Source organism: Vipera ursinii, assembly GCF_947247035.1.
Source record: "Vipera ursinii genome assembly, chromosome: 7".
NCBI classification, from domain to species: Eukaryota; Metazoa; Chordata; class Lepidosauria; order Squamata; family Viperidae; genus Vipera; species Vipera ursinii.
The window spans coordinates 49,374,004-49,399,514 of NC_139521.1; the positions used below are offsets into that span (position 1 = coordinate 49,374,004).

The 25,511-nt window shown below is 36.5% G+C and overlaps 1 protein-coding gene across 2 annotated transcripts in view; it reads right to left on the reverse strand.

The window, feature by feature from the left end:
* Nucleotides 1-464: 464 nt before the first annotated feature.
* The window catches only part of OTUD4 (OTU deubiquitinase 4), a 38,841-nt gene continuing 13,794 nt past the window's right edge, over nt 465-25,511 (reverse strand). Inside the window, exons 7-21 of one of the 2 annotated variants that reach the window (XM_083367764.1) lie at nt 24,377-24,515; nt 21,793-21,832; nt 19,659-19,776; nt 19,481-19,545; nt 18,297-18,397; nt 15,843-15,967; nt 15,592-15,763; nt 13,151-13,310; nt 10,606-10,744; nt 10,219-10,274; nt 10,042-10,131; nt 6,769-6,898; nt 6,029-6,277; nt 5,021-5,061; nt 465-3,679 (exon numbers count right to left, since the gene is read on the reverse strand). In XM_083367764.1, coding sequence (XP_083223890.1) covers nt 2,498-3,679; nt 5,021-5,061; nt 6,029-6,277; nt 6,769-6,898; nt 10,042-10,131; nt 10,219-10,274; nt 10,606-10,744; nt 13,151-13,310; nt 15,592-15,763; nt 15,843-15,967; nt 18,297-18,397; nt 19,481-19,545; nt 19,659-19,776; nt 21,793-21,832; nt 24,377-24,515 — 2,807 coding nt within the window. In that variant the 3' untranslated portion in view covers nt 465-2,497. The remainder of the gene's footprint in view (nt 3,680-5,020; nt 5,062-6,028; nt 6,278-6,768; nt 6,899-10,041; nt 10,132-10,218; nt 10,275-10,605; nt 10,745-13,150; nt 13,311-15,591; nt 15,764-15,842; nt 15,968-18,296; nt 18,398-19,480; nt 19,546-19,658; nt 19,777-21,792; nt 21,833-24,376; nt 24,516-25,511) is intronic. The other variant, XM_083367765.1, reaches the window with a different exon arrangement.

Sequence of the window (25,511 nt, forward strand, 5' to 3'; positions counted from 1 at the left end):
CCACATATAGGTTTCTCAAGAGACAAATAAGATGGTCTGGTACACCCATCTGTTTAAGGACTTGCCACAGTTTGTTGTGATCCACACAATCAAAGGCTTTAGCATAGTCAATGAAGCAGAAGTAGATGTTTTTCTGGAACTCTCTAGCTTTCTCCATGATCCAGCGTATGTTGGCAATTTGATCTCTCATTCCTCTGCCTCTTCTAAATCCTGCCTGTACTTCTGGTAGTTCTCGATCCACATACTGCTGAAGTCTAGCTTGTAGGATTTTAAGCATAACTTTACTAGCATGAGAAATGAGTGCAATGGTGCAATAGTTTGAACATTCTTTGGCAGTGCCTTTCTTTGGAATTGGAATGTAAACTGATCTTTTCCAATCCTGTGGCCACTGTTGAGTTTTCCCAATTTGCTGACAAATTGAGTGTAGCACTTTTACTGCATCGTCTTTTAAGATTTTGAATAGCTCAGCTTTAATACTGTCACCTCCACTAGCTTTGTTGTTGCTAAGCTTTTCTAAGGCCCACTTCACTTCACATTCTAGGATGTCTGGCTCGAGGTCAGTGACCACCTCATTGTGATTATCAGGGACGTTAAGCTCGTTCTTGTATAGTTCTTCTGTGTAATTTTGCCATCTCTTCTTAATCTCTTCTGCCTCTGTTAGGTCCCTGCCATTTTGGTCCTTTATCATGCCCATTTTTGCATTGAACGTTCCCTTCATCTCTCCAATTTTCTTGAAAAGATCTCTGGTCCTCCCTATTCTATTGTTTTCTTCTATTTCTTTTCACTGTTCATTTAAGAAGGCATTCTTATCTCTTCTAGCTATTCTCTGGAATTTTGCATTCAATGACAGTAAAGGAAGGCTATTATCAATGTTAGCAAAAATTCAAGAAAGGATATAAACTAAATTAGCCTAAAGGCAACTGTGTTATCTAAGCTTCACATTCTATCTATAATACCTATGTATACCTGTGGATTCTTCCAAAAGAATTGCACTTATTTGCACTTCTGGGAAAATGGACTACGGTAATTGATTATAATATATAGGAATTTCTGCCTTAGAGGGGTACCAAGGAGGGGAAACATGGTATTATTCTGGAACAAAGGACAGAAGAGCTAAGTTAGTTGAATTTTCAATGCACAAATTATTTCAGTTGATGACAAAATGATAGTATTCATTACTTTTTGTTTTACCAATGGTTTTTTTTAACAAAATAGTATTTAAGATTTCCTTATGTTTCAGGGACCAGTGATTTGAGCTGCAGGTGTAACTTTTAATTAGTTTCAGTCCAAAATTTAAGTCACTTCTGGTATAGTACACACAGAAGTAGATGCATAAGCCAACAGTTCAAATCTATATCAAAAAGGGCAACTATTTAATTATACAACAAGTGTATATTAAGGGAATTTACCAAGTATCACTCAATTCCTCTGATCAAAAAAGTTATGGTAAAAGTAATCACATTTTACACACACACACACACACAGCTGTACACAAATTGGTTTTACAGAATAGAAAAAATGTAGTATATAGATTTGCAACATCTCGCAATACCATAGGAAAGCACATAGAATGACAGTGTGAAGTTAGAAATCTCTCTATAATAACTAAATTGTTTTTAATTACACTTTTTATCAATGAAAACATGCTGAACAACAAAAGAAAAAAGCCTCAATAACCCACAGTACAAGACAAATGCTGTTTAATCTATTTCATACATCTCTCCTATAGTTCATTTAAGGAATTTTCAGTGCAAAACTATCTCAAAGGTTCATTTGTAACAGTTGTAAAATTATTTTGGAAATGCACAGCATCTACTTTTGTTTTATATACATATTTTCGCATAGGCACTATTAGTCATTCCTACGTTAGGACTCCTTGGAAGAATTCATCACTACCCATGTGGTATTTGGAGTTTGATTTTTTTAAGTAGTTCAAGAAATACGTGCACACACACACACATTATGAATAAAACACAGTAAACCATCTTAAGACAAAAATAGTGATTGCAAAAAAATAAGGTATTTTAAATGAAGCAAAATGAAGTCTCACATTCAGGTTTCACAAGTTTTTTGAGATGAAAAGCTTTGGATTGGAAGCATATAAAAAATGAAGTCTAGTGATTTGAGAGTCCTCAGACTCAACATACCATAGGCTATGCTATACAGTGTATTTGCTGCATTGTTCTTTTATCAGGTATGAAATAACCATAGTAACTTTTCACTATAGCCTCTTTTTCTTCCCTATCACAAACTTAAATCTTCGTGGGAAAAATAAAACTCAAACAAAAACACACTTTTTATGTTTCAAACACAAAGCAAAATAGTTTTTATCAATTGCCAAAAGTTATAACTAACCACTTAAATTTCTGAAAGGCCCCACATCTTTCCTTTGACAAAACAAAAAACATTTTCTGATCTTTAAGAAAAGCAGAAATATATATGCCTTGAGCATATATCTCAGCATTCATATGTATGTTGAATGTCTAGATTTTGATAGTTAAAACAATTGTAGCCCTCGGTGACTATCTCCCATGTTTGATCTTCTCCTCTCATTCCGATATGGCCTCCCTCTGAAATTGCGGTGATAATGCGAGCTTTCCCCTCTATTTCCGGTAGATGACCCTTTCCATGGTTCCTCATTTTTTGGATACTGATAGCCTCCTCTCCCAGGTAGATAGCTCCTTTCACTTCTAGGTCGTCTACCACCACCACAAGTCTGATTATAAAATTGTTTTGATCGGCCGCTTCTAAGCATATCAGATACTTCATGCTCATCTTCAGAGCTCTCTTCCCTTGCCCTTGGTACTCTACTTTCCTCCCCACTTACTGATATATATGCATTAGACTTGTTACTCTTTTCTTTATGGCCAAGAACATTTTTAAATTCAGATTTTGAAGTTGATGTTTGTCTCCTGACATCCTGCGTTTCTGTGGGAGAGACGTTTTGGAATCGAGATTTTGTTTGTGTAGTAGGTAGGATAGCAGGACTGGTCTGCTGATCTTTAGGCACTCGGGCTGAGGTTTTATTTAGGATATTACATTCATTCTTGATGGCAGTTTTAGGGAGAGGTATGCCTTGGAGATTTCTTTCATTCTTGGCTTTCTGAAGTGGCTCGGCACACTCAGCAACTGGAACTGAAGAAGTTTCCTCCTCAGACAAAACTGTATCATCTCTCTTGGCCTCAGGTGGCACAACTTCCCTCAATCCAGAATTTTCAATATAACTTGGAACAGGATAGCCATACCAAAATTGAGGGAAAACTGATGTAAGTGGTACAGAACCTAAAAATGGATTCTGCCCAAATGGAGGTTGTGGAAATATATTTTTACTTCCTAGGGACTCCTCATAATCAGCTTGTAATGCTTGTGTTGGATTCTCAGACTCTACGCAGACAAGTCCTTGACTTTCAGGCACTTGGGTAGCATGTATAAACAGGGGCATGGGTGAAGACATAGTATCAGTCTGCAGACTTTGTCCATTTATTCTGATGCTATTTGGTTCATGGAATGGACCATCTATTTGTTCATTTTCATTCTGAGTCAAAGGTATCTCCTGCATCCAAGGATGATGAGAATACATTGTGACTGGCACCTTTGGGTACATTCTACAGGCATTCAGGTAAGCTTGATGCAGAGGGTACAAATATGTGTGCGGCGCCCACATGGGATAACTGTATGCCTGAAGAAACGCAACAAAGACAATTTTCATTACATTTTAAAAATAGATCAGATTATTATTTTATAAATTATTACATTTTACTGCATTGTTTTATTTCATGCATAAAATAATTGTTCTGGGCTGAAGATGTACTCTTATAAATAATTACTAGTAACAATTATATTTCTTACAAATATACCAACACTCTTCATAAAAGCATCAAAAATCCAACAGCACATGCTCTGAATGGGCACATATGCAGAAAAGCCATGGGGGCTATGTTGAGAAGATCCAAGTCATGAGGTTTCCATACAATTCACAGCAGTAGACAATGCTATATTCAAGATAATGTAAAACTAAAGCTTGACTCCTATTGATTTCATTAATATCCTTTTGAAGTCTTCTTGACAACTGTAAGGAAGTAGAAAGCTGTTGCCTTCTGCTGAAATGCTTTTTTAAAAACTCTCCAGTCTAGCCTATAAGACCTTAATATTTTCTGGAGGTCTCCCTCTAAGCTCACATAACGCTGGCCAGTTTCCAACATTAACTTTATGAACATGTTCTAAGCATTGCTTAGTTTATTATTCTTCCATGGTAATATATATTTTAATTATATATGTGTGTGTGTGTGTGTGTGTGTGTGTGTGTGTGTAGGCTAGGGATAGACATCCTTGTGCCTTCCAACTGTTTTGAACTACAATTTCCATAAACATTGTTAAGTGGCCATGATGGATGGAACTAATGGAATTAATCCTAAATATCCAGAAAGTAATAGTCATCTCCCCTGTGTTAATCAAAAACAGTAAACAGCAAACAGGATTATTCCACTGCCCTGAGCTAATGTGAAATAAACATGTAGATTATAATGACTAGTTATATAAACCAACTTTTTCTACAACATGGTAACTTGGTAACTCTGTTGTAACTTTTTATTTGTAAAAGTATATTTAAAATAAGTCACCATTTTTCTTGTAATATAGCTTGGAAATTTTTAATGACAGAAATACAACAAAAACTAGGGACATATTTCTAGAATGCTGGCAAGCTGTTCTGTACAGCTAGTTTGGTATAGTGGTTAAGGTGTTGGCCTAGAAACCAAGAGACTGTCAGTTCTACACCTCCTTTAGGCATGAAAGCTGACTGGTGACTTTGTGATAATCAATGTCTTTCTTAGCTCAATCCATCTCACTGAGTTGTTGTTGGGAAAATAGGAGGCAGGAGTATTAAGTTAAATTCATAACCTTGGGTTTATAGTGAGAATACCTATGGCTAGTTATTCTAATATTACAGTTTTTAAACAATATTTTCAAAATCATTCAACTTTTTGCACAATTCTACAAAACAGAGAATGTTGATAATTACCTTTACGCCAAGATTGAAGAAAAATCTGAGGATATTTTTATCTTCATGAAAAGAAACAAAAATATTGTTCAATTTATGTATATAAATTAAAACAAATTCAGCAGTCAAAATGTGTTTATATTGCTAAAGCTTTACAGTTATATTGGTTTATGTGTTATTGCCAATACAATATAGAAAAAAAAAAGAATTAACCCAGCTCTTCAAAAATAAAATGATCTATTATATATAATAATCACAGTATCATCTATGTTTCTATGAGTTTTTTTTAATAAAGGCGTGGGAGAGATGAAGAGTTAAGCACTCACAAATAGCAACAACCTTGCACAAATCACTGATGGAAGATGCTTTGATTTCTTTCACAAACTCCAGAATATATATTTTATTAATATTATATACATAATGATTCCAGATCATATATTGTCCATCATGGTTTCATTTGTAAAGTATGTTGTTTTCTAGATCAAACTGATCATATAATGCTAGAAGTGGAATATAAACTTAATCTCCACTTTACACTCATCAATGTAAAAGTTGGAGTAAGGAAAGGAGACATTAAGGACAAATTAATAAAATGGTAACTTGGAATAGCACATTAATTTTTTCCTCGTAGTTATTACTTGCACTTTTGGTGATCTAAGCTATCCAATAAAAATAAACATCAATTACATATTTAGCTGATCTGCAGCCCTTATTTTTAAATACTTAGGAAGTAAGTTATGATCAGAATCCTTTTGTCAAGCTTGTTTCAATTACCAAATGAAAATTTAGCTTTTCTCTACATTTATGTTAAAACTGTAAAAATAGATAACTGAGACAACTTCCTTCATATAATAGTCATCCTCTTCATGCTTATTCCACTTTTATGGAGTTTTATATAGAGAGCAACAGTTGAAACTACTATTAGATATACAGCATTTCCCACTACTGTCACCACTTACACACACACACACACACACACACACACACACACACACACACTTCATTTGATAAAGAAGGGACAACTTTTACCATTTGGCAGATCTTCTCCTGTACCACACAAGGAATATGGAGAAGTAATAACACGTTCCCCCTTTTCATTTATTGGGAATCCTGGGTACAAGGGATCCTGATAAAGATTCAGTGTTTGAGGCATAGGTATTAAAGGCTGATTAACTGCTTGGAGTGTTACTGGAATGGAGGTTGCCTGACTCAGAGTTGAATCTAGTCCAATGGTTGATGTTGGTATCACAGAGGACACAGGAATCTGGGATGGAACACCTAAAATATAAACAAGGAAAAACACAAACTTAAATCTAAGCAACTGAAAAAGAAGCTGCTATTCTCAAATCATCCATGACAGGCGGAGAAAAGTACAAATTCAACCAAAACCATTACTGAAGGCCCCAAGCATCAGAATGTTTGCAGAGCAGAGGGTGAAATGAAGTACAACATGAGCAATACTTGGTTTTTCAACTGTGAAATATGGCCTTTTTGGATAATTTCTATATTACTTTTATAGTTACTTTTATTATGTACTGCTATGAATGTATTTGAAATGCAGAAGCGTGTGTGTGTGTGTGTGTGTATGAATAAGAAACCACAATATCAAGCATTTATGCGTGGGTGCGTGCACACGCACACACACATGTAAAGTAACAGACGTTATTTTAATCTGGCCTCTGAATACCAAATATTGGTTAGTATAAAAGTGCTAACAATCGTCTATGGAAAAACCAGTTTAGGACTAAAAGGGCTTTTCTCCTACAAACCTGTTAATCCGTAGTCTATTGACTCACTTGACCAAGCGGGCATAAGAGCTGGTACAGAAGGCACAGTGGGAGGCAAATGTATTTCAGGAACAGTTGGAGATGGGGTAGCATTTATACCTGATAAAGGTTCCTGTAAAAATAATATGGACTTTTAATTATTTTTAATCATTTTTAATATATTTTAAATTAAAACAATCTAATTCAGTTTTAAAATCAGAAAATTAATTTCGCAATTTTATAGCCCAATTCTTTGCTCAGTCCCCTTAAGTTGAACCTGTCTTGCCTTCCTGGAACTATGCAGGGAACATGGGCAAAACATCATTGGCAGCATTTGCATTCCATGATCAGTTGCATATAAAACATCCTTACTGCAAGACAATTTAAGGCAAATTAACAATACACATTACACAGTCCTACCATCTTTAATAAGGGCAACTCAATCTGAAGTAGCTTAATATTCAGTCTCCCTTCCCACATTTTCATTGCTCCACCCAAAAAATATTTTAAAAATATTCTATTTAATTAGATCAAGAATATATTTTCCAACATGCAGCCAATTTCTTGGGAAAAAGAAAAAGAGGGAGAGAGAGAGAGAAAGAAAGAGGGAGGAAGGAAAGAAAGCTTCAGTTGCTCTGCTTGACTCCAAAGGCATTCACAGTGAACAGTGTTGAATTTGTCAAATGTCAGAAATCCAATAAAGCTACAAGGTTGACAGACATCTGATGTGGGACTTGGTAGCCTATTAGACATACTAAATATCCTTAGTTAAGACATGTTATTGGCTTCTGGTTTGCACGCGCAGCGCTTGCGGACATGCAGGAAGAGTTCTCTCCCTGCCATCCAATCCTTTTTCCTTGGAGGACCCTGAAAAGGGTCAAAAGTCACCCTGGAGAGGCAACCACCATAAGGAGGCCCTCCCTGTGATCGCAGAAAGGCAGCAGCCCTCCTCTTGAATCCGGAGCAGCTCTTTTGGCCCAATGAAGAAAAGATCGGCCATCAACATGGCTGATCACTAAGGCATTCCCTGCCAAAAGCCCAAAGCACCATCTAGCACAGCAAAGCAATCTGGAGGACCTGGGTGAGACCGTACTTTTCTTATTCCCCTAACTACCTTCCTGTGGGACTTTTCCAAAAAATTTCTTCCCCCTAAATTTTGAGACCGGCGGCTGCATACTTGGGGAATAAATTTTAAAGCCTTAAAAGAAATCAAATGATTAAGCAAACAAATTAAGCAATCTTATTTGTACTTACTAAAAAGCTTCTATTTTTGTGGGGACCTACCACCCTATTTCCTGCTTAAGCTGTGAATTAAGGGGGGGAAACAGACTAATTGAACAAAAGCTTTCTATTAATCTGGAAAAAGACTTTAAATCTTATTCTATATGGTATTGATGACATCTTGTGGAGAAACCTGGTACAGCAAGTAAACTTTTTTTAAAATTGTGAGAGCTGACTGAATAACATTATTTAACATTATTATTGACATTATTTTCAAAGACAAGAAAAGAATTGGGAACACCTGGCACTGAAAACAATCTTTAGGAATATTGGAGGTGGACAATTATTGATTCTTATTAAAATAGCCTCCATGAAAGACTCATCTACAAACATCAACGAAATGGAAGAATATATCCCACCACTTAATTACAAACTGATTCTTGATACACTCTTGGCAATGACTGAGCAAATTAAAGCCAAACTGCAAGATAAGTCTGACAGCTTAAAGCTACCAAATCAAACTTTGACCCTAAATGATGAATTGACAATCCAAAAACAAACTGAACAAGTAGAAACTAACACTAAGATAGGAGACTTTAAAGAACAACAAACACAATTTACAGAGAACTTTGAAGCCCAAACCTCAATCTCAACTATAAAACCTACAACTCAAAAAACAACAGTACCCGAAGAAAGCAACATTAAGAGGGAAGATATTAAAGGCCTTCAAATACAGTACGTTGAGGACCCAGCCAATCAATTGATAACCATAACATCAGTTACTACTTTTAACCTAAGCCAGATGGAATTGGAAGAAGAAAAAGACCAGACTGAATTAATGACATTTACATTACACCAAACATTGAAAATTGAGCTATTAAAGCAACTCTTCAATGACTACAAAGGGGACATTTTCTTTGCAAAACTGGATTCAAACAATGTGTGTAGGAAGAAAGGGAGACACATCTGAGAATCTAAAGGCACCAATATGGAAGCTTGATTGGCACAAAAAGAAGGCAAGAGTTAGATTTTAAAAATTAGACTTGTCGCTTTCTTGGGATTTGTAAGAATAGAGCTTAACAAAAAAATAATAATGAGCTAAGGGGAATCCTTAAAAAATATAAACTGATTTTATATTTAGTATTAGATTGTTAAGGGAAAACAGAATTAAGCTATTAGAACATAACTGAACTATATTATAAAATTTGGAATGATATAATAAAAGACATTATTTTAATAATGATGGATGAATTATTAAGATGACATATAGAATATACTTGTTGCAATGATATATAAACTGACCTTATATTTAACTTTAAGGGAAAAGAAAGTGGGCTATTAGAATTGATTTATATTATATAATTTGGAAGGATATAACAAAAGATATTTTTTAATAATTGGTGAATTATTTAGATGATAAATAGAATTTACTTGTAAAAATAAGAATGTATTGAAATGAATAATGGAAGTTCTGTAGACAGGAGAAATACTTTTTATTGAAATAGGGAAATGTGGGTTACCCAAAAATTAAGGTTTTTTTTTTCTTTTTTTATATATCATAGGCTATTCCAGGATATTCTATTGCAATTAGGTAAAAATTAAAAACAGGATATGGATATATATAAGTGAAAATATATTGAAAATTCTTCTAATTCATTATGTCACAATTAGAAATGTATTAATTCATTTAATTTGATTATGTCAAAACTAAAGGAATCGGAGAGGGAATCTTTGTTGACGCAACTTAAGCTATTTACAAATAATTTGTTATTTGCAATTGTTTACTTTTGTACCCAACCACCGTATTGCTTCACAAATATCTGAATGTAAAATTAAAAAATTAATAAAACTTGTAAAAAAAGACACATTATCTTTAGTGAATAATTTACATTATATATTCTAGCAATTCTGACAGGATTGTTGCAATGTATTTTTAATAATTGTATTCAAAATACCAACAGAAGAAATATGAACTTCAACAATTTGCCTAAAACTCAAGTTTTAGGCAATTAATGTAATCTTTCCCCTGAAACGGCTACATAAAGTTAAGCATACATCTCTTACTTGCTCAATCGGTAGTGAATGAATATTTCCATTGCTTGAGGGAGATGATATACTTGCAGCAGCTATATCCTTCTTAGTGTCCTGCAAATTAAAAAGGATATTTGATGGTATCCATTTTGCAAAAGAAGAAAAGATGCTTCAGGATGCATCAGAGTGCACCATGCTTACCTTAGACATTCTGGGATCCAACTTCTGATCTGCAAGAATCTGCTCAAGATTAGACACTGCAATAATGTGTAAGAAAGCAGCAAAATTAATGGAATCACAAAATATCGGAAAGCAGGTATTGCAACTTTCAGATGTTACGAACTTCTGTATCATCTCTAGCCAATATAACCAACAACACGGGAACCTGAAATTTAATAATATGGAATGGCATAGGCTTATTCATCCATGGTCTGAAAATACACCAAGATTTTAGGGTCTCCAAACCCTCGCTAGTAGTATTCTTTTACTACGTTATCTCCTTTACTGAACAATATGTTAATATATTTAATATGAAAATATATTGGTTGTCAATCCAAAGGAAGCCCTTTGTTCTACCTTTGTTCATACCTTTCTCATCCTTTGCATCTTTATTTTTTGTCACCTGTTCTTCCTTCAGGTTGTCGATTCTTCTCCCATTAGGAACTTGGGGTGTTTGCCATGCAAAGGTCTCATTAGTCTGTGTAGCTACTTGAGACACAGGTGGATTCTGAAAGAATCAAATATGAACTGAGGGAACTCCTAATTTTATATGAAAGTCCTGGTAAACAAGAGCCACAAAATCCTTATACTCAAAATTTAGGTTAATATGTTCCTATGAAGCCTTAATAATTTTACCAAGTTGCCCAGTAAGATGAGGTAATCTTAGCAAAATTAATTTTCTTCACTGTTCTTTTTCTTAAGAAAAATAACAGGATACCTCAGATATTGTGTACTAATAATAGTGCTAAGAATTATAGGCCTAAAAATTATCTTCTTCCCTCTAATTTATATTATTATTAAAACTCTTCTGTTTCTCACCTTCAGTGGGCGAAAAGGTGCATCATAGGGCAACAATTTTCTCAAATGGAATAAGTTAAAGAATGCTTCCAAAATTTGTGACCCACTATTCCCATAGGATTGAAATTTCAAAGATTTTCAGACCAGCTGTATTGGCAGTTGTGGCTGCTACAGCACTGCCACACCACCGTCACACAATCATGGTTTCCAATACTACCCACCAGCTTCCCACAAGCAAAATCAATAGGAAAGCCAGCAGAAAATCAGAACTTGCTCTAATTCCCACTACTTTACTACCTGCCCATTATCTGTTTAGGTAAGGAAACATCTTTGAAATAATGACCCAAGAAATTATGGGGCATCTAGTATGCAGTTAAAATCCAAGTCAGGTAATTTCCCTAAACTGAGAATGAATTATTAATCTCAGCAACAAAATGACTAACTGTTCCTTTGAACTTCCTGGTCTTGAGTACCAATGCAAATAATTTTTCCTGTTATTTGCACAATGGTAAAACCTGAAGAGCTACAATTTTAAATGCTTTTCTTCCTTAGTTTAGCAAATATTCTGCATCACAAAATTCCCTCTGATTTTTAAAACCGCAATGAGGAACATGAGAAAATACTATTTATTAAACAAAATACTACTCGAAAAGAGAAATACCATAAAATACTGAATGTGTCCAGCCTATGAACAAAACAAGGAAGATCAGGTTGTGGTTATGCTCCCTTCACCATACATAACTTCATTGTAATAAATATCTGAAAACTAATTTCTGCACAAATTAATGGATCAGATGAGTCTTGTGAATTACTAATATTATAGTGTAAAATTTTTCTTTGCCCCTACAGTAGAACGTATTAGTGTATATATTTCTTGGATGGCCGCATACTTATCCAATCTCTTTTGTGCTTCTTAAGTGAGGAAAGAATGATAATATCTAATATCTAAAAACTATTTATAGTTTTAGGAACGCAAAGTGTGTTGTTAGTAACCCTTCTCACTTATTTGTCTGGTTATCAAACTGATACCTCAATTTAATAATAATAATAATAATAATAATAATAATAATAATAATAATAATAATAATAATAAAGGTAAAGGTTCCCCCGCACATGCGTGCTAGTCGTTTCCGACTCTAAGGGCCGGTGCTCATCTCCGTTTCAAAGCCGAAGAGCCAGCGCTTGTCCGAGGACGTCTCCGTGGTCATGTGGCCGGCATGACTAGACGCCAAAGGCACACGGAACGCTGTTACCTTCCCACCGTAGTGGTCCCTATTTTTCTTCTTGCATTTTTACATGCTTTTGAACTGCTAGGTTGGCAGAAGCTGGGACGAGTAACAGGCGCTCACTCTGTTACGCGGCACTCGGGATTTGACCCGCCAAACTGCCGACCTTCTGACAGACAAGCTCAGCGTCCTAACCCACTGAGCCACCACGTCCCTAATAATAATAATAATAATAATAATAATAATAATAATAATAATAATAATAATAATAATAATAATAAAGTTGGAAGGACCTTGGAGGTCATCTATTCCAACCCCCTGCTCAGGCAGGAAACCCTAGAGCATTTTGGACAAATGGCTGTCCAGTCTCTTCTTAAAAACTTCCAGTGTTGGAGCATTCACCACTTCTGGAGGCAGGTGGTTCCACTGGTTAATTGCTCTAACTGTCAGGAAGTTTCTCCTTAGTTCTAGGTTGCTTCTCTCATTGATTAGTTATTAGAGATGAGTCTAAAGTCATTAATATGAGAGAGCTGTCCAGTATAGTTGCGTAAGCTAAGTTACATAAACTGTGCAGCTCTTAGATGCACTGGCCTCCAATATGTACCTAATTAAGCTGGATGCTGGTGCCAACATTGTCTGAAGGATTCCCATGTTCTGAAAAGAAAACATTTTAGAATTTGGTTTATCTTATTAGACATCTTGGGATTGGTGCAGAATGTCTGTACTATTCAAGTGCCATACTACATATCAGATTCAAGTGGCAAAGCAAAACATATCAGGTAATATTTCAGTTGTGAGAAAGACAAACTCTCTTTCATTATTCACTGGAACAGAATAATGTACTGTGGTCCAGAATACACCCAGTCCAATGACAAACCCAGCACACATAACAAAAGTGCAGGGAAAGCTTCTTTATCCTGGAATTGAATTTCATAAAGTGAATTAACTTCATTTACAGCTTCTTTCTCTTTATGTTCCTCTGGAGAAAGACCAGCATTACAATTCTTGTTTGGGTGGTCCAATTCTTGCACTGTCTCGCAATCGGTTTTTCTGGGGGAGAAATTACATATATTAAAACTGCAACAGTTTCATCACCCTTTTAAAAAGTAGTAAAGATTTCCTTTGTCCGGTTGTGTCTGACTCTGTGGGGTGGTGCTCATCTCCATTGCTTAACTGGGGGACCCAGCATTGTCCAAAGACACTTTCATGGCCATGTAGCCAGCATGACCATACGCAAAAGTGCACGGAACACTGTTACCTTCCCACCGAAGTGGTACCTATTTATCTACTCGCATTTGCATGTTTTCAAATAATAGTTTGGTAGGAACTGGGGCAAGTAGTGAGAGCTCACACTGTCGTGTGACAAGTTCAACATCTTTAATCACTGAGCCATCACACCCCTCCAGTACCCTTTTATGGCATTTCAGATATTCATTTGTTCTTGTTTTTAGAAACTGGTATCCTGGTTCTGCATGTACAATGTGTGGTAGCCAAATGGTGCTTCATCTGATGTTGATTGCTTTGAACTGCCAAATTGCTGGATTAAAAGCTAATCCTATCTTTCAAATTAATCTAAAACTTTTTTATCACTGGAAACATATCTTCATTTAAAGCAAAAATGTTAATATTAAAACCTGTGTTTACACTTCTGCTAATTTAAGGGGTAAATCTAATATTCTGAATTATGCCTTGCTTTAAAAACATTTAGTTTCTCAACAGAAAATCTAAGGAGAATAATCCTATCAAAAAGTACATCAATGTATCAAAATTGCAACATATGTTCATTCATACATGGTGGCAATGACACAAAACTCAGCAGTTCTGGAAGATGAATCACCACAGAAATATACAAATTTTAAATGTTGACTTTCCATTCCTGCCAGCTTTTTTTGGTTAAGCATCACCAAATCATATATTCTTACAAAAATATACTGATTTTTCCCCACAAAAAATGCATTTAATTTCTCCACTAGAGGAGAGACAGAATATGTGAGTATGCCTCAATGTCAAAAAATAACGATGTAAAAAACCCCATCTGGCACTAATCTTAACATAATTTGGAAATTGTTAATTGACTATAATTTTGCATGTACATATAGTTCTCAATTAACGAACATTGAGGCTGAACAAGTGGCACTTATGACTGATTCTCAAAGCTCCAGCTGGTCCAAGCATCCATCCAGTCACATGACCATGATCTGGGCATTTAGCAAGCACTTGCATTTCTGACAATTGCAATATTCCACAGTCCCATAATCACCATTTGCAACCTTCCCTGTACACTTCCCATAAGCAAAGTCAACAGGGAAGCCAGCAGTGAAGTTCGCAAATCACTCTGTTAAGTCATTCACACATTATCCACCTCCTGGCAGCAGCCACCCTCAGCCCTACTGCATCTTGCAGGTGACCACGCGTTCTCCCCCTCCTGGCAGCAGTCCCTTACCTGCCTGCTAGTCTGCATACAAGGCATCTGGGACTCCCTTAATTACTCACAATCATCCCTTAACAAAGGCAACAAGGAGTGCCATAACTAAACTGTGGGGTCACGTGATACTACACTTTATAACCACATTACTTAGCAACAGATATCCAGTTCCAATTATTGAGGACCACCCATACAATTCTGCATAATCCAAGTTTAGGTTTCTCTTAACAAAATGTCTTCAGTCTTTAGATTCTATCTGATGTCTGTCAGGTGCAGAGAACCAGGAACACTCACTGAATGTAAAGCACTGAGGAGTTTACTGCTACCTATAAACAAGAATTGGGTCAATTAACAGTCCAAGCTGAAGTGACACTAGACCAGGATCAACAAAATTCATGGCAGGGACTTGTCTTGGGTCTCTTGTAGCTGTGCAATTATTCCAAACTGATGACACATTTAACCCCGTCTTCCAGCTCTGCCTGCTTATCTCCTACATGTCATAACACTTCAGACAAATAACTTTGGTTCCTTCAATTTTTCTTCACGTTAGCTAGAAATTCTTGTTTCGTCTCATTATTCTATTAAGTCCTATCATTTTTGCTGTTTTTGTTAACCTATGACTTTAATAACAGTCTTTAAAGAGTCAAACTGAGATATGATTAGATCAGCTTTAATTTATTAGTAAAATAATAGAGGAATATTTTCTCGTCTTAGTATTTTATAATTTCCTATGTAATTTTTACATTTTGTAAATAATTATTTTTCTCTTCTATCTTCACTCATAAGTATTTTGAAAAAGAAATTCAAACTGAGCCAAAATGAAATGAAATAAAGCAAAGAAAGGGCCATTAGTAACTCCTCTTTAAAATGTCAAGTTGTAGACAAAGAGCATGAGATATTAGTCACCTAACAGCTTGTAGAGGATTTCTGCCTTGAGTTTTGAGATGAGCAGAAGACTTTTGAGAAGACATCCCCAAACTGGGCAAGTGATGCTGTCTTGTGATTTGCATTCGAGGAGGCAGAACTGATGTAGTTTTTATTAGCTTGTTTGGATTTTTGGATCCACTGCAATCTGTATCTGGAAGACATATTTTTCATCAGTTAATCAAAAACAGATCAGCAATCAAGTCAACAGAATTCAAATTAAAAACTCATACCAGTCTGAACATTTTGTCCATGCACCGAAGTTGTTTTTTTAATTTTCTTCCCTGGTACTGTGCTCCAGGTTTCCAAAGGAGTTGCCTGTGGAAGAGGTTTAAGGTTTCTTAGCAGAACTGAATGCCTGATGGAAGAAAGAAGAAACAAAGTATCTGTAGTACAGTAGTTCACTGTTGCATTGAAGGCATTAGTAAAACCAAACAGGCTGCCAACAGAGGTAAAGGTTCCCCCGCACATGCGTGCTAGTTGTTTCCAACTCTAGGGGCCGGTGCTCATCTCCGTTTCAAAGCCGAAGAGCCAGCGCTTGTCCAAGGACGTCTCCGTGGTCATGTGGCTGGCATGACTAGACGCCAAAGGCGCACGGAACGCTGTTACCTTCCCACCGTAGTGGTCCCTATTTTTCTACTTGCGTTTTTTACGTGCTTTCGAACTGCTAGGTTGGCAGAAGCTGGGACGAGTAACAGGCGCTCACTCTGCTACGCGGCACTCGGGATTCGACCCGCCAAACTGCCGATTTTCTGATCGACAAGCTCAGCGTCCTAACTCACTGAGCCACCGCATTATGGAACATAAGTTTTTAATTTCTGTTTATATATGTGTGTGTGTTGAATTTACATTTCTATAGCACAATAGAGGCATAGTGGTTAAGGGAATAGATTAGGAACAGGAGACCCAACTTCTAGTACACGCTTAGCTACACAACAGGGTTGTTTTTGTGGAAGAAAACTGGGAAGAAGGAATGCTATATTTGCCATACTGAATACCTGAATGAAAGGTGGGATATAAATCAAAAAATTAAATCACCTTCACGTTGCTCTTAGTGTTATTTTAACACTTTAAGATAAAGGAAATGATATTAAGGAATAATAAGATGATCAAGAATTAAAACTGCATTTTAAACAGAATTCCATGTTTCTTTCAAATAGGCAAGCAAAAGGTTAACCCACTCCAGTGTTTCACTATATTTCTTTCCAGTATTGCATTGCTATTATTAACTGCAAGAATCACAGTTATAGCTAGTGATGTTTTTACTTAACTTGTGCAACTGAAATACATTCCAGTAAGATAAGCAATCTCTGCTATTTTCTGAAATGCCATGCCCTCCCTCCAAAATTGGTCGACTCCAACTTTTGTCGGTTTTAAAAACACATATTTTGATTGGTTTTTAACAGTCGGATCTATATTTAATAGTTTTTCACATTTAATAATTTTACTATTTATTTCACTTAATACATTTTACTATGCTCTTATTGTTTTTAAAAATAACTCAAGGTGGTGAACATATCTAATACTCTTTCATCCTCCTATTTTCCCACAACAACCCTGTGAGTTGAGGTGAATTGAGAGAAAGTAAATGGTCCAAAATAACTCAATTGGCTTTCATGCCTAAGGCAAGTCTTCTGGTTCCTGATGCCTTAACCCACAGGTCTGCAACCCGCGGCTCTGGAGCCTCATGCAGCTCTTTCAGCCATCTCCTGCGGCTCCCAGTCCTCTGCCATGTGCAGTCCAAAAAAAAAAAAGTGGGACTAAAAAAGTTCAACCAATCAATTCAAATATGCAGGGTAGGTGCATATCTCGCCTTGGCTCCACTCTTCAGTCAAATCCTGTTCTGCGCATGTGCGTATGTACGCGCATGTGCACACATTTTTTGCGGCTCCCAGTTTTTCCATTTGTGAGGGAACCGGTTCAGAGTGGCTCTTTCACTGTTTCAGATTGCTGACCCCTGCCTTAACCACTACTTTTTAACACAGTTTCATCATTTCCTGCTAGACTGGAGTTTTATATCTGCCCCAGTAAATGAAATTGTTAGCGATATAAAAGAATTACTAAATAAATTGCCAGAATTTCCCAATAATTTTGCATTAAAAGTATTTCTCTGAACATCATCAATGTAATTTATTCATTTTAGTATCTAACATTTATAGTTGCATAATAAATATTTACTATCACATGCAATTACCAAAACACTGTATTTACTTCTAAGAGAATATAAATTCAGTAATTTTGGGAATTACTTAAATATTAAGAGTGTTATTTAATGGAAATGACACAATGCATCAAAAATATATAATCCTTTCAAGAATCTCCAATTCAAAACACTTTAGCACTGAATATTTATTATTTATCTACAAATCTCCATCCTGCCTTTTTAATGCACCACTTACAAATGTTATTATCTGTTAATCTTTCATCAATATTTTGCCAGTCAGACAAAATCTGACCAAACAGAAACCAACAATATTCCCTTTTGGATAGCAAAATGTGTATATTTTGTTTAGAACATTACATTGATATATTATTACAGAGTTGGAAGGGATCTTGTGTGGTCATCAAAAATTTATGTCTGACCTCCATAAATGCTTCTAATATGTGAAGTAAGAGAGTCTATTACTTCACAAATTAGGCTATCCCACAGTATTTACTATTCCACCATTTATCCTAAGGTTACTTACTTAACACCAAGTTCTTCCACAAAAACAATAACTGGTCCATCTGCAGGCTGGACTTCTTGAATGTGAGCATTGTAATACCTTCCACTGTGATCTAAATATACCTATGGAGTAATTAAAATAAATTATATGCGAAGGGAAATACAGGAAAGAGGTTTATACGTTAGGAAGGTTTTTTTAATCCCCTCTAATTTTAGTGCAATACAGGTAATTCAATGATAAAGAACGGTGAGAAATTCAGGAGAGATTAAATAAAGTATTTCTTTAGTGATATAACACTCTTAACTTTTGGAATCAATTGCCACAAGTTGTGCCAATCCCAGTTCCATATCAAGCACAATTTAAGTAACTGAAGATGTGATTACCTGAGAAGCCCTTCTGAAAATGTTCTTATTGCCAGAAGCTTGGCTAGTAGGTACATGAAAAAGGGACCTTCTGTGTGGCCCCAGCCCATGGAATGTGCATTTTTGAAAGGGTATGTTTGATTCCCATTTCTTCAGTATTTAAAAAAATCATAAAAGTGCACCTCATTCACCAAGATTATGTAGAATTGTTTTAAAGACTGTTTGCTAATTATTTCAGTTATATAATTTCATTGTTCATATTATTATTATTTATACTATTGTTGTACATAGCCCTGAATTTTAAAGAAAGAAAGATGAGATACACAATTAATATTAATTAAAATAAAATATTAAAATAAAATAGTTGCTCCGTGTCAACACAGACCAACATTTGCTGTTATACCTATGCTGGAAAACTATACTTTGCTTGAAACTAATCACTAATTTAATCCAAATGCACAAGAAAAAGCAAGACAATGAGTAGCAAATATAGAATGCTCTGGACTGGGAGTTATCACCCAGGCAAAGTGAGAAAATGAAGATAATAAACAAATGGCTGAATCAGAAACGGAGCACAAGATAATAGGCCAAAGTAGCACAATGAAATAAACAATAGGCTTATCAACATTTCATCCTACAGAGTCAGTGCAAATTTAAGTCAACAGCAAATTTTCTTATCCCTATATCATCATGCTTGCTCCAGATACATTTCTGTCTTGCAAAGCTGCTCTTAAAACATATATCCCCGATGGGGGAAAATGGTAATCTAAGTGAAACACTATGCATGATACTGAAAAATGAAAGAGCTGTTAAGCAGAGTTACTCAGATGTAATGACACCTACTTTACATTTATCTCCAACTGAATACTGCATGCCAGCAGCAATAGAAAAATCTTGTTTTTGCTGATCTGCAAGCACAAAAAGAAAATGCATTATAGTATACTCTTAGGTGAGCACAAAAAGATACTCAGCTTCCTCTGCCTATCTTCCCAGAGTAAATGAATTCAGCATTAGTCCTTACCTATTTTTGACTGCCGCCAGACTTCATATTCAACATTTCGGTAAACTAATGGATTAAGGGAACGAAGAACCTTTCCAGGCAAACTCATAACATTGTGAGATTTCCCATGTGTATGAAGCTATTGTGCAAAAGGATAAAGAATACTTAGAAAAACAAGTGAATGATTCTATACAGGATATAAAAAGAATTTGAAGCAAATTCAAGCAATAGTATATTTATTATTAAATCAAAACTTTACAAACTTATATACAAAGTAGAGAACTTCATGTAAAAATTTCTAAATATTATTCAGGATAATTGTTAAAAAATGTAATAGCCTTATATTTCTGAGTTGATAAACATGTAATGCAAAGCGTATCAACTGCATAACTCACAAGATATCACTGATTAGCCACTTCAATATTTTCTTTTCTGATTACATCTGGGTAAGCTAATTTTTCCTGAAAGGCATGTAAAGAAAAATTTGCATGCCACAAATGCTCAAAGCAATTTGCAGCATAATCCTTTATGTGTTAATTCAGTGGTTCCATCCTACTGAATGTCTTTTGCACTGTAATAGGAGTTTGCTGAGAAATCCAGCCTTAAAACATAATTACTATATGGGCTTTATTCTCATTAATTTTAAAGGGATTAAATTTCTCTTGCCTTCCCTTTAATCTAAAGTACTGTTTCTACCACTTTATAGATTAGTACAGCCTTTTACAGTTAGGTTTAACTCTTTAAATCTTTCACAGTAATAGCATCAGCTGCAACGTATTATATTTAGTCCTCACTTAACAATGGACCACAATTTCTGTTGCTAAGTGATGCGGTTGTAAAGCATGGTGTCACATGACTATGCCACTTAGCAGTCGCAGTTCCAGGAGTCCCCCATTACATCTTTAAATGTGGACTACACGGATCATTAAGTAAAATATGACATGTTCATGACTTAAAACTTCCTGCCAGATTCCCCATTTACTTTGCTTTCGGGAAGCTCAGCAGGGAAGGTTGCAAATCATATTCCCATGACCATGGAATGCTGCAATGATTGGAGATCCAGGCTGACTGCTAAGCATCCAGATCATGATTGTGTGATCAGAGGGGCACTGCCCGTTGGAACTTTAAGGACCAGTCATATGTACCACTTGCTCCGTGTCGTCAAAAGTTAGAACAGTCACCAACTGAGTGGATATTAAAAGAGTGGATATTTGTACATTCTTGTTCTGATGCCTTCCTATGTTCACAATATTATACTTATCTAATTCTCAGATAAAGAATTCCAAGATGTTCTTATATTAATAGCAGATCTACCTTATGATATTCTCTGAATCATATAAAGGTAAAGGTAAAGGTTCCCCCGCACATGCGTGCTAGTCATTTCCGACTCTAGGGGTTGGTGCTCATCTCCGTTTCAAAGCCGAAGAGCCAGCGCTTGTCCAAGGACGTTTCCGTGCTCATGTGGCTGGCATGACTAGACGCCAAAGGCGCACAGAACGCTGTTACCTTCCCACCATAGTGGTCCCTATTTTTCTACTTGCATTTTTACGTCCTTTGGAACTGCTAGGTTGGCAGAAGCTGGGATGAGTAACAGGCGCTCACTCTGTTACGTGGCACTTGGGATTCAATCCGCCAAACTCCCGACCTTCTGATCGACAAGCTCAGCATCCTAACCCACTGAGCCACCGCGTCCCTCTCTGAATCATACACTGCCCTTTATAATTTCTCTATAGATGATTTTCGGATATTGATCTTTTTTCTCTCCAGCACTGAATATTTTATATATGAATACTTTAAAAAAGGAATTTTTACCATCTGCTCTTTCTCTATACCTTGTTTAGATGGGTCTACCATCTTTCCTAAGTCACACACAACACTGTATGACCAGAAGATGAAACTACAGAATTTATTTTATTTTATTTTTACTTGCCAGTAAGGCCCATAGGCTCTGGGGTACTAGATCTCTTTCACCTACTAAACATATTAAGAGCATACCAAGTAAATTCTCCTAGAAGATAGATAGTAGCAACTTTGACTCTAAGATACAGTAGATTGCAAAAATTCAACAAGTTAATATAATCACCCAGAGTCACACTACATAAGAGGAACAGCCATAGACATTGAATAAATAGGTAAACAGACTGAAATAAAATACCTTCTTGCCGTTTGTATAACTTGTTACAGCCTTTTCACTTCTGGACAAAGGAAAAGATATACAACAAAAACATTTCAAAATTAAGCAAGAACTCTGTTTTCATATAAACGATCATTATTAGTGTTTACTCTTATGAAAGAAATAAACTCTGAGGAGCACAGGGATACAGTGCATTTCACTCTGAGCAGCTTCAACAGAGTGATATTCTATGAAGCCAGTACTAACCCATTGTGACCAAATTAAACATACACAAACAGTTTAATATTAAACTTAAAAATTATTATGGACAGGGACAGCAAAGGGAGCTTATGCACCTCAGTGGTTCATCTCAGCAGTTCATATATAGTCCCCATACAATTAATTATGCCCCCCAACCCCACTGGCCATCTTAAGTGTTGCTGACTTAGTGGCAAAATTCAGCAATTATTTAATCATTCCAAATTCATGTTTTGAGGGCCTTCCAGAAGGCCAGCAGGGTTGAAACCAGCCTCAATCTCAGGGGGTGAGAATTTTTAACCCTCTCCAGCTCACAAGTTCAGCTGTACTGCCTTTCTGTATTAAATCTGATACTAACAGAAGAGATACTGGAAATTAACACAATTTTTTTTATCATCTTCCTAAACTACAATCTTTATATGTGAGTCACACATTTAACACATTTGAAAGACAGCAAGTGAGAGAAAGCATAGCTGACTCAGGAATTCTGGGAGTTGAAGTCCATGAGTCATAAAAGAGCCGAGGTTGCCTACCCCTGGTCTAGCTTTAAGATCATATCCTATGCATGTGTTAACTGAGCAACTAAGGCCTATGGTGTCAATAAAAGACAATTGATTAGCTTGTAGTTCAGCATCTTCAGTATCACCGTTTTAAAAAGGAGCAGCAACCTATTTCTTATTTGCAAACAATTAACATTCTAGCCATACCGAACATCACTGTGAGCTAACTGGGTTTTAAAATCAAAATGCAAAGTGTGATTCTGAATCAAAAATTGTTTGTTTAATATTTATTTATTTATTTATTTTATTATATTTATATACCGCCCTTCTCCCGAAGGACTCAGGGCGGTGAACAGGGCACATATAAAAAATACAAAATACAAAAATTAAAAAAGAATTAAATAGTAGCCCAGCTAAAACAATCAATAACAATATAAAAATCCCCATTAAAACCCCAACATATCCCCCATCAGGCCAGGCCGGCTTGTTCAAATAAATAGGTCTTCAGATCGCGTTGGAAGGAGCAAAGGTCAGGTGCCATCCGGAGCTCGACCGGCAGCTGATTCCATAAAGCCGGAGCACCCACAGAGAAGGCCCTCCCCCTGGGGGCCACCAGCCGACACTCTCTGACCGGAGGCACCCTGAGGAGGCCCTCTCTGTGGAAACGCACAGGGCGGAGGGAAGTTGACGCCGGCAGCAGGTGGTCCCCGAGGATCTTACATATACTTTCTACATATGCAATCTATCAAGTTGTCAAGAACTATGGTTGATGGAGACACATAGGTTGACTAAAAGAAGGATGTAAGATTGTATTCTTTGTTGATTAATAAGAGTGAAATAAGGTCCTAAAGAACCATACAAAGCACAAGTATTGTAAGAAGGGAGAATTAATCCCCTGTACCTCATCCTTTCCTTTGAACAATACTGATTTCTGTAACAATTTAGTCATATTATTTAGTCATATTATTTGGCACCTGGCAGGTGGTACGCGACCACCCTAGAAAAGTGGTAGTAGGGGAGGGGAATGAGCTGAACCAGTGGCAGCACCACACAAGCCTGAGCGAGAGATGGCTGGAGCTGCAGGGCTGTCAGGGCTCAGCAGAAGTGCCAGGATCAGCGCCAGGCTCCAGCTGGAGCTTGGCACTGATCCTGGCGCTTCTGAGCCCAGAAGAAGCGCCGATCAGCTGGAATGTTGCAGCATCTCCAGGGATTTACATTCAGATGCTTGGCAACTGATTCATATTTATGACTGTCACGGTGTCCCAGGGTCATGTGAAGTGACCAAAACCTGCTGCAACCACCCAGCAGATGGGGGAAATAAAAATCAAACCCCCCCCCCAACTCCCGCTGCCAATCCTCAACAGAAATCCTGACAACAATGAAAACCTCGGACAGGAGGAAGAGCGCCGCCGGGCAGGCTGGCAGGTGTCTTGCTCGACTGTGGCTTGGGGGGCACTTTTTTCAGTGCCATTGTAACTTTGAACAGTCACTAAGCGAACTGTTGTAAGTCGAGGACTACCTGTACTTCATCACTTTTTTCCTTTTTTTTGTCATCAAGTTTTTGACACCTTGCTATGCAACTGGTGGTATTCGGATGTTGCCATATCCTAAAAGTGGTACAATGGGTGAAAAGGTTGAAAAGCCTTGATTTAGCTGATGTATATACAATGCTCTTCTTCAATCTGACACTTTACAGATTTCTTTGAGGTGAAATTCCCGTAATACTCAGTAAACATGATAATGTGTGTAGTTTCGAGAAAAACATTCCGCATACTGTTTTGCTTTTCTGTACATTATTCTCTCTGTAACAGTAGAATAAGTTGTATCTGACCTACCATTGTTAACTTTAAACACACAGGCTTACTTACTCTGGATCTTCACCCTCCGAATCAGATTCTTTGGTGCTCCCTCTGCCATTCTTAATCAAATCACCATGACTCAGTTCTTCTAAGACTTTCTTCACCTCAACACCAAATACTTTTTCGTATAGCAATTCATACAAAATAGCTAGTTAAGACACAAAACAAATACCAATAGGCATTAATCACAAAAATATTTTAGTACAAGTTAAAAATTTTTAAAAAGCTCCAAAAGGGAATGATGACAAAACTGAGCACATTTTAAAGTTAGACAGCAAGTATAATTTTCCAGAGGTTAAGCAGCCAGCACCCTTCAAAAATTATTGCAGCAGTGATTTGGGGAAGCAATTACTGTATTTTCTGGCGTATAAGACTACTTTTTAACCCATGAAAATCTTCTCAAAAGTCAGGGGTCGTCTTATACGCCGGGTGCTGAAAATTTAGGGACAGGGCTGGCTGGAAAACCTGGAGCGGATCTCCCATTTAGTCTGCGCAGGGAAAGCAGGACCAATTGGAGAAGAAGCTGCAGTCTGTGATTTTTTACAGGGTTTATAGGGTTTCCTGCCTTAGCAGGGGGTTGGACTAGATGACCTCCAAGGTCCCCTCCAAATTATTATTATTATTATTATTATTATTGTTGTTGTTGTTGTTGTTGTTGTTGTTTAATCCACTTGCACTGTTTTATGTTTACATGTTTGATGACAAACAGCCTTATGTTTATAAGTGACAGTTTTCCTACTAAGTACCTGCATGTCATAAGCATTTGAATTAAAATTACCATATTAAAATCAAATCTGATGTTTTTTAATTTTTATTTAGTGTGCGTTGGAAGAGGGGTAGTCTTATACGGCGAGTATAGCCCAAACCCTATAATTTAACAGGAAATGTAGGGGGTCGTCTTATACGCCCAGTCGTCTTATACGCCGGAAAATACGGTAGACTTATACATGTATCCTGTTAAGAAATCTATTAATACTGTACAGCATTTAGGTGTAATAGGGAAATTTTATTCTTATTTTGATTTACAGTACATGCAACTTTCTGTGCATAAGTCACTCAAGGATGTTAATAATTTAAAATAAAATGTAAATAATTAAAAACCAAATAAAAATATTTAAAATTATTATAAAAGGTAAAGGTCCCC